Here is a 10,533-nt window from a genome sequence, read left to right as displayed (position 1 = left end):
GGAAGTTGCGGTTACCAAGGCGACGCAACGCCGCCGGGCCAGGTGAGCAAAACTTTTGATCCTACCTTCGGGTGCCGCGGCTCCCCTCGAGTCCCAGGACTCCCCTTTACCTGTAGAGTCTCCTAGAGGAAAGTCTGAGGGCGTCCGTCTCCCCAGACTCGGGCATTTCCGGATGCCTCGCGCCTCCCCGCAGATCTCAGGTTCTCAGGAACCCGGGGTGAAATCCCAAACGGTCTCTCCAGCCTGAGAACTCTCCTGAGCTCTTGCTTGGGACGGTGGGGCCTAATCATTTCCCAGCGCCGTGCCTCTGCCCTTGAGCTACACCAGCTCCATGTATGGTGAAGGAAGTGGTTAGGGCAGAGATAACCCAATTCATATTGTGAACCTAGCGTGAGAGCCGGATGAAGTGAGAGAATTTTCTGCTTGGATTATTGAACACTGAAAGAAGATTGTTACCTGAGGTAATCCCTAAAAGAGTCATTGTGAGCAAAGTGAAGCAAAAATAGATTGCAATAAAATTGCACCGCTGAACATTCATTCTGTGTGGCTTGAAGAAATGGAGCCTCACCCACTCCGTGGCAGTAATTTTATAAAATGTACCCTCTATAACCACAAAATAAGGTCGGCCGGCGCGGTGGCTCACGCCTGTAATCCCAACACCACTTTGGGAACCAAGGTGGGCGGATCACCTTAGGTTAGGAGTTCCAGACCAGCCTGGCCAACAGGGTGAAACCCCGTCTCTACTAAAAATACAAAAAAAGTAGCCGAGCGTGGTGGCGGGCACCTGTAATCCCAGCTACTCGGGAGACTGAGGCAGGAGAATCGCTGGAACCCAGGAGGCGGAGGTGGCAGTGAGCCGAGATTGCGCCACTGCTTTCCGGCCTCAAAAAAATAAAATAACGTCAACATTTTTGTAATCCTTATTCCCTTGGTCACGCCAGCTCATAACATTTGCAGGCCCTGGGTGAGAGTACAAATGGAGTCCAGCATACCGTATGTTTAAATATTTTAGTTATAAATCAAGTAACAAATTGTTAAGTAAAATATAGTCTGTTTTCCTACATTGACAAATAAACCCTCATAGTGATGTAGAAGGCCAGGTTCATTTTCAGAATTCCTAGACTCCTTAGAACACCTGGAAACACAGCTGGAATATGGCAATGTGGGGAGAAATGGCCCCCAGTCTTTTCCCACTTCCCTTTCTTTTCTGGTTTCTGGTGCCCACCTACATTCCCCTCCAGGGGCCTTGCATACCATCCTGATACTCCAAGCCACATCCAACTTTTGCCCAGACCCCTGCAAGCAGCCGTGCCTTGGCCACCTTTCAGATCAAGAAGTGCTCACAGCAGCAGCTGGGTCTGCCCTCAGGAGAAAGCTGAGAAAGGCTCATGCAGGCCATGGTGTCATTTGGGCAGTAAATTCCAGGGGTATTGGTATCCTGAACATGGTCTAGACTCCAAAAGAGGGAAACTAGGCTTTGGGTGAGCATGTCTCCCTGGCCCCATGGGTTACTCATTTTTTGCAGAGGAAAGAGCCTGGAAGAGATCCAAAAGTTTTCTCTAAGTGCATGGCCCTGGTCGGGGAAATTCTGCAAGCAGTAAGAATTTATTGAGTGCTGGCCATATACCAACCACTGTGCTGAACTCTAGTCCTAGGGTAAAGGTTAATAAGGAACACAGTAAACTGATAAGTACAATACAGAGATATGTTAGATGATAGAGGTGAGCACAGGGTGCTTCTAAACACAGATTTATGTAATCTGTTTTTTGTTTTTGTTTTTGAGATAGAGTTTGGCTCTTATTGCCAGGGCTGGAGTGCAATGGCGCAATCTCGGCTCACTGCACCTTTTGCCTCCTGGGTTCAAGCGATTCTCCTGCCTCAGCCTCCTGAGCTAGGATTACAGGCATGCACCACCACGCTCGGCTGATTTTTTATATTTTTAGTAGAGATGGTGTTTCACCGTCAGGCTGGTCTGGAACTCCTGACCTCAGGTGATCCACCTACCTCGAGCTCCCAAAGTGCTGGGATTACAGGTGTGAGCCACCGTGCCCGGCCTCATCTGTTTTTTATACCTACAATTCTCCTTTTTTCACAGTGTCATATAAAGTGAATCATATAGTATGTAGCATTTTCTTTTCTTTTCTGATTTTACTTAGCATAATGCATTTGAGATTATGTTGTGCACATCAGTAGTTTGTGATTTTTTATTCCACAATGTGAATGTATTATAATTCATTATCCATTCACCCACTGAAGTATATTTTTGTCTCTAATTTGAATCAATTATAAATAAAGCTGCTATAAATATTTAAGTACAGATTTTGATGTGAAACATAAGTTTTAATTTTCCTAGTGTAATACACAGGAATGTGATTGCTGAAACATATAGTATGTTTAACTTTGCAAGAAACTACCAAACTGTTTTTCAAAGTGGCTATACTATTCTGTATTACCACTGACAATGTGTGAGAGCTTATCTGTTTGCCTATTGATGAACATTGGGTTGTTTCCACTTTGGGGCTCCTACAAATAAAGTTGTAATGACTGTTCGTGTACAAGTCTTTGTATGGACATATGTTTTCAGTTCCCTTCTACCACTCTTAAGAGTGGAATGACTGGATGTGATGGTAGGTGTGTGTTTAACTGTCCTGCAGTGGACAGGCCTATGCAAACCTACCCCCAAAAGTCTGAGAAAGCTGAGAGGCCAAAGCAAGAGGCTGACATACCCAGTTTCTCAGAAACAAACATTTAATAGGGACTTACAAACAGAAGCCATGTCTGTGTCTCAGGAAGCAAGACAAGATGGTGGATCCCTGCCATTATCCACCAGACCCTGGGTTTCTGTACTATAGAGAAAGGTGCCTCTGAAGGAATGTGTAAGATAATTGCTTAAGGGCAGAATTTATGGCAAGGATGATAACATCAAGGTTGTTTTGACCTAAGGGCAATATTTACAGTAAGTGGTGCTCTTACACAAGGAATGAGCCCAACTGGAAATCTTAGAGGTTTTTCTGGAACTGGGGATAATCAGAAGTTAACATGGAGGATTAGCATCCAAGATGGAGTTGCTTTGGCCTCCACATTAGCATTTTAAGAAATTGCCAAACTGTTTTCCAAACCAGTTATACTATTTTGGTTTCCCAGCATTGTGTATGAGCATTCTTATTGTACATCTTCAACAACACTTGTATGGTCTATCTTTTTAGGCGTTTTAATATATATGTAGTGGTATCTTATGATTTTAATTTGCATTTCACAAATGACTAATGATGCTGAACATCTTTTTATGAGTCTGTCTGCCATCTGTATATCTTCTTTGGTTAAGTATCTGTACAAATCTTTTGCACATATTTAAAATTTGGGTTATTTCTTTTTTTTTGAGATGGAGTATCGCTCTGTCTCCCAGGCTGGCGTGCAGTGACACTATCTCGGCTCACTGCAAGCTCCACCTCCCGGGTTCACACCATTCTCCTGCCTCAGCCTCCCAAGTAGCTGGGACTACAGGTGCCCACCACCACGCCCAGCTAATTTTTTGTATTTTTAGTAGAGACGGGGTTTCACCGTGTTAGCTAGGATGGTCTCGATCTCCTGACCTCATGATCTGCCTGCCTTGGCCTCCCAAAGTGCTGGGATTACAGGCATGAGCCACCATGCCCGGCCAGGTTATTTCTTTTTGAGAGTTTTGAGAGTTTTAAAAATACTCTACACGCAAGTAGTTTATCAGATAAGTGACTTGCACATATATTTTCTCCCAGTCTGAGGAGTACCTTTTATTCTCTTAACAGTGTGTTTGAAGAAATATAAGTTTATTTTTGAAAAGGTTTAAATGACCAGTTTGTTTTTTTCAGGTTATGTCTGGGAAATCTTTGTCTAAGTGAAGATTGCCAATGTTTTCTTCTAGAAGTTTTATAGTTTTCAGTTTTACATTTAGGTGTATGATTTTACTTTGAGTTAATGGTGCAAGGTATGGTGCAAAGTATGGATCAGCATTCATTTTTTTCCTATATAGATATCTAATTGCTCCAGCATTATTTGTTGAAAAGAATATCCTTTTTCCACTGAATTGTCTTTGTGCCCGTGTCAAAAATAAGTTCTCCATATATGTTTGCATCTAATTTAGGACTCCCTATTTGGTTTCATTGATCTATTTGTTTATTTTGATACCAATTCCACACTGTCTTGAATATTGTGGCTTTGTGATAAGTCTTGAAATTAGGTAGTGTTAGTCCTCCAATTATGGGTTGTAAAATTAGCTTCTTAATTTCTGGAAAAAAAAAAAAAGCCACCTGGGATTATCATAGGGATTGTGTTGAATTTGTACATGAATTTGAAAAGAATTGACATTTTAACAAAATTGAGTCTTCCAATTCATAAATAAGGTATCACACTCTCCATTTATTTAGGTCGTCTTTAATTTCTGTCAGCAATATTTTATGGTTTTCAGTATATGGGTGGGTGTTTGAGAAGGAGTTTCGCTGTATTGCCCAAACTAGAGTGCAGCAACATGATCATAGCTCACTGCAACCTTGAACTCCTGGACTCAAAGTAATCCTCCCACCCACCGCAGCCTGCTGAGTTGCTAGAATTACAGGTGCAAACCACCTTGCCTAGCCCAGTTACAGGTTTTGTATATCTTTTGTCAGATTTATCCCTAAGTATTTCATGTTTTTGATATTGTCGTAAATGGTATTTTTATTTCAGTGTTTGGTTTGTTGTTGCCAGTACATGGAAATACAATCAGTTTTTGTATATTGAACTTGTATCCTACAACCTTGCTTTCCTCATTTATTATTTCTAGAAAATGTTTTTGTAGATTTCATCAGATGTCCTGTATAAGCATATAATCTGGAGATAAGGCAGCTTTACATTTTTCTTTCCACTGATGAAATAGTTCCATAACTCCAAAAAACTCGCTCATGCTGTCCTTTTTTTTTTTTTTTTTTTTGAGACAGAACCTCACTCCATCACCCAGACTAGAGTGCAGTGGCACAATCTCAGCTCACTGCAACCTTTGCCTCCCAGGTTCAAGCAATTCTTGTGCCTCAGCCTCCTGAGTAGCTAGAATTACAGGCACACACCACCACACCCAGCTTATTTTTGTATTTTTAGTAGAGGTGGGGTTCGCCATGTTGCCCAGGCTGGTCTTGAACTCCTGACCTCAAGTGTTCCACCCGCCTCGGCCCCCCAAAGTGTTCAGATTACAGACATGAGCCATCGCGCCCAGCCATGCTGTCCTTTTTGAATAACACCCTTCCCTGCTTATAGCTCGTGACAAACACTGATCTGTTCCCCATTACTCAGTTTGCATTTTTGAGGATGCTGTATAAATGGAATTACACTACATATAAATTTTGAGACTGGTTTATTTCACTCATCATAATGTCTTTGAGATTCATCCATGTTGTTGTGTGGATTAATAGTTTTTTGCTTTTTATTACTGATATGGATATACCACAGTTTGTTTATCCATTGATAAACCCCTGAAGGACATTTGGATTGTTTACCATTTTTGACAATTATAAAGTAGAGCTGCCATAAACATTTGTGTAGAGGTTTTTGTGTGAACTTACATTGGTGGTGGCGGTTGTTGTCGTTGTTGTTGTTGTTTTTGTTTGAGACAGGGCCTCGCTCTGTCACACAGGCTGGAGTACAGTGGTGTGATCATGGCTCACTGCAGCTTTGACCTCCCTAGCTAAAGCAATCCTCCCACCTCAGCCTCCCAAGTAACTAGGACTATAGGTGCACATCACCACACCCAGCTAATTGACACTTTTATAATTTTTTTTTTTTTTTTTTGGATACAAAGTCTCGCTCTGTCACCCAGGCTGGAGTGCAGTGACACAATCTCGGCTCACTGCAAGCTCCACCTCCCAGGTTCACGCCGTTCTCCTGCCTCAGCCTCCCAAGTAGCTGGGACTACAGGCGCCTGCCACCACGCCCTGCTAATTTTTTTTTTTTGTAATTTTAGTAGAGATGGGGTGTCACCATGTTAGCCAGGATGGTCTCGATCTCCTGACCTTGTGATCCGCCCGCCTCGGCCTCCCAAAGTGCTGGGATTACAGGCGTGAACCACCACACCCGGCCCACCTTTATCATTATTAAATGAACTTCTTTATCGCAGGTAATATTCTTTGCTCTGAAATGTACTGTGTCTGATATTAATGTAGTCACTCCAGCTTTCTTCTGACTAGTGTTAGCATAGTATAGCTTTGTTCACCCTCTCAGTTTTGGCCTACTTGTGTCTTAATATTTAAGTGGGGTTTTTGTACACAGCATATATTGAGTCTTATCTATTCTGACAACTTCTATCATTTGATTGGAGTGTTTACATTTGATGTGATTATTGATATGGTTAGGTTTTGCTATTTACTTTCTCTTTGTCCCATCTGTTCCTTGTTTCCTTTTTCCTCTTTTTTGCTTTTTTAAATTAAGTATTTAAATTGAGTATTTTTATGTGTTTTATCGCTTTTGTTGGCTATAACTCTTTATTTCCTCAGTGGTTAATTTAGGGTTTAGAGTATGCATCTTTAACCTAGCATAGCCTACCTTCAAGTGATATTAGTATACTTCCATTTCTCCACTCCTAGCCCTTGTACTATTATTGTCATACATTTTTCTTTACATATGTTATTAATTGTATACTACATTTTTAGTTTTTGTTTAAGCATTTTAAATGTCTTTTAAAGATATTTAAATAATAAGAAAAATCTTTTAATTTACCTAATGCATCCAGTGTTTTTCACTTCTTTATGTAAATTTCTATTTCCACCTGATACCATTTTCTTTTATTTATTTAATTAATTAATTTGAAACAGGATCTCTGTCACCCAAGCTGGAGTGCAGTGACACTATCATGGCTCACTGCAGCCTTAACCTTTTGGGCTCAAGTGATCCTCCAAGCACATGCCACCACGTCTGGCTAATTAAAAAAATTTTTTTCTCCCTTTGTTGCCCAGGATGGTCTTGAACTTCAGGTCTCAAGTGATCCTCCCACTTCAGCCTCCCAAAGTTCTGGGATTATAGGCGGGAATTACTATACCCTGTTCCTTTTCCTTTAGCCTAAAAGCCTTTCTTTTACATGGTTTATTTTAATGCTAGTTTGTTGATGATTAATTCTTTTAATTTTTGTATGTCTAAAAAGGCTTTATTTCACTTTAATTTTCTGAAAAATATGTTTTCTGGATATAGAATACCAGAGTGACAAGTTTTTTTCTTTCAGTATTTTCAGATGTTGCTTCACTGTTTCTCACTTGCATGGTTTCCTTCAATAAGTCTGCTGTTATTTTTTACTTTGTTCCTTGGTACATGGCATGTCTTTCTTCTTCTGGCTGCTTTCAAATTTTGTCTTTATCCATAATTTTTATATAGTTTTTCTTCTCAAATCTGTGGGTTTATAGTTTTAATGAAATTTAGAAAATTTTTGTCCATTATTTCTACAATTTTTTTTTGTTTTTCCGTTTCTTCCCTCTTTTGGGGATTTCAGTCACGCTTGTATTAGGCCACTTCAAATGACCTCACACCTCAGTTCTTCTCTTTTTTCAGTCTTTTTTCTTCTTTTGTTTCATTTTGTTTCTATTGCCGTGTCTTCAAGTTCACTAATCTTTTCTTCTGCCCATCTAATTTGTTTTCCTCTGAAATCTTCATGTTAATCTAATCTGATGTATTTTTCATCTCAGACCTTACAGCTGTGTCTCTAAAAGCTCATACAGATATAGATATAACAGTTATAACTTTATAACTTTGTGGCAAAAGTTGTAACTGTTTTGTCTGCTAATTCTAATGTCTGTATTGACTCTGATTCAGCTTTACTTGATCAATTTTTCTCTTTATTATGGCTTATATTTTCTTGCTTTTCTATAGCCCAAGTAATTTCTTTATTGGATCCTAGACATTGCGAATTTTACTCCATTGAATGCTGGATATTTTTATATTCCTCTAAATATTCTTGAACTTTGTTCTGGGATGCAGAATGTTACTTAGACATAGTTTGATTATCTAACTTCTAAGATTTGATGGGTGATAACAGAGGAGCATTTATTCTAGGGCTAATTTTTCCCACTACCAAGGCAAGATTTTTCGGAATACTCTACATAATCCCTGTGAATTATGAGGCTTTCCAGTCTTGCTGGTGGAAATAGGCATTATTCTTGGCCCTTTGTGAGCTCAGCTTACTCTCCCCACTAATTAATTCAGTGGTTCTTTCCCCAGTGTCAGCTAGTGTCTTCATACTCACACATTGAAAGCATCACAAATGTACTCCAGCCGGTAAGCAAAGATGACGATGGCAGCGGGGTTTTTACAAGACTTCATGACCCTAGGCACTCATACAGTCCAAGACCCTACTCCACTATATATTAAGCACCTTAAAATGTATCCCATGTTCTACATTAAATATTTTTTTAAAAACTGTGACATATGAAAGGCTTTTTATATTGTACAATTTTGAGTTTTTTTTTCTTTTTTGAGACGGGGTCTCACTCTGTCATCTAGGGTAGAATGCAGTGGCACAATCTTAGCTCACTGCAACCTCAAACTCCTGGGCTCAAGAGGTTCTCCCACCCCACCCTCCCAAGTAGCTGCAGATGCATACCACCATGCCCAGCCAATTTTTAAATTGTTTGTATAGATGGGATCTTGCTATGTTTCCCAAGCTAGTCTCCAACTCCTGGCCTCAAGCAATCCTCCCACCTTGGCCTCCTGAAGTGCTGGGATTTTGGGCATGAACCACCCCACAGGCCCTACAATTTTGAATTTTCTGAAGTAAAGATTACTCGTTCTCTTCTTGTAGACATGAACTCTATTTGTATACATATACAGGCTTTCATATATTTATAAGTTGATGTATACATATCTATGTGTGTGTATACACACACACACAGAGTGGAGATAATAAACTGTAAATGTTTTTGTAAATATTTAATTATCATCCACAGGAGTAATAAGTATTTCATTCCCCAAATCTATGGCGCAGATAGAAGTGGAATTTTATGGGTCTTATTTTGGTCAATTCTTTTTTTAATGTCTCAAACATTTCTGGAGGGTCTTGAAAAATCTCATGGGCCCTGAGCACTGTGTCTGCAGAACTCCTGGGCAGCAGTAGTGGGAAAGGAGAAAAGGGAACAAATCAGTCGGGATTGGGAGTGCTTGAACTGCATCTGATTGGGGGTGAAGGAAAGAAAGGGAGGAGAGTTGTGGCTCACTGCCCACCTGGCTTGGGCACAGCCATCTGTAGAGAGAAAGGAATGAGGAGAAAGCATAAGTTGTAGGAGAGAGGGTGAATTGTATTTGAGACAGAAAGACATCCTCCCTCCTATCAACAAGGCTATCAAATTCCTCTTTCCTTCTTAGTACACATCATCTAGGGTTGGCCTGGAAAATACCGCCTCCTCTAATGTCCTTACTAATATGAAGAGCATATCCTAATAATGTGGTAATAGTCCTCTGGTAATTAAGGAAAATGCCAGTCTGTGGAATAAACAGTCCCTATTGGCTATTGTGCTAGAAAAGGGTGGTGTGCTATCTTCTCGTTTCCTTTTTTCCAGAATTCCTTTGTTTACTTCTCTTATCAGCTTTTCAGAGTTTCGTAGAGATTCCCAGTGCCACCTTCTATGATGTCATTCCCCAGAGGAAGTCAGACCCAGAAGATAAGGCACCCCATTGGTACACGAAAGGGACCATTGGAGGTACCACCCCCAACAGAGAAGGACTGGCCTAAAGACGATGAAGAGGATAATGTCCTTGTGGATCCAGATGAGGAGCTGGATTCCTTGCCTCAGCCTTATCGAATGATCAACAAACTGGTGAACCTTCTGTTTGACCAGTCTTGGGAAATTATTGAAGAAAGGAACACACTGAGAGAAGCTGAGAGCAGCCAGATCCAGCCCACTGTCTTCCCTCCACTTGGAGAAATCCAGGTATGGAGTAAGCAGTTGACCAGGAGCCCCTGTTTCTCAGTTGAGTGTTAATAAATGAAACCCCCTGATCCAGGAAGGAATTCCTACCAGAAAGCTGCATTCAGTAAGTCAGTGCATGTTTGAAAGATTAGAAGCATGCTGATGTTGATTAAAATGATCTGGTAATTGCCTGGGGAAATATGGGGCATTCTGGTTAATTGAATATTATCCTTTTATATTCAGTGGTTGTTACTGAAAAAGCTTCTTTTTTTTTTTTTTTTTTTCTCTGTCCCCCAGGCTGGAGTGCAGTGGCCGATCTCAGCTCACTGCAAGCTCCGCCTCCCGGGTTTATGCCACTCTCCTGCCTCAGCCTCCCGAGTAGCTGGGACTACAGGCGCCCGCCACCTCGCCCGGCTAGTTTTTTGTATTTTTTAGTAGAGACAGAGTTTCACCATGTTAGCCAGGATGGTCTTGATCTCCTGACCTCGTGATCCGCCCGTCTTGGCCTCCCAAAGTGCTGGGATTATAGGCTTGAGCCGCCGTGCCCAGCAGAAAAATCTTCTTAATGTATTCATCTATTCTCTTGCTGGATGGCTGAGGATCTGCCAGTGCCTTGGCTACCGTTCTTCCCACAGTGCAC

At 41.0% G+C, this 10,533-nt stretch overlaps 1 protein-coding gene across 1 annotated transcript in view; it reads left to right on the top strand.

The window, feature by feature from the left end:
- The first annotated feature begins 4 nt into the window (after nt 1-4).
- WDR93 (WD repeat domain 93) overlaps nt 5-10,533 on the top strand; it is a 50,957-nt gene continuing 40,428 nt past the window's right edge. The window contains exons 1-3 of the mRNA XM_007990363.3: nt 5-42; nt 5,969-6,121; nt 9,570-9,914. Of these exons, the coding sequence (XP_007988554.3) occupies nt 9,609-9,914 (306 nt within the window). The 5' untranslated portion in view covers nt 5-42; nt 5,969-6,121; nt 9,570-9,608. The remainder of the gene's footprint in view (nt 43-5,968; nt 6,122-9,569; nt 9,915-10,533) is intronic.

The sequence above is a fragment of the Chlorocebus sabaeus genome, chromosome 29 (genome assembly GCF_047675955.1).
Source record: "Chlorocebus sabaeus isolate Y175 chromosome 29, mChlSab1.0.hap1, whole genome shotgun sequence".
Taxonomy (NCBI): Eukaryota; Metazoa; Chordata; class Mammalia; order Primates; family Cercopithecidae; genus Chlorocebus; species Chlorocebus sabaeus.
This window is presented reverse-complemented; position numbering and strand designations above follow the sequence as displayed.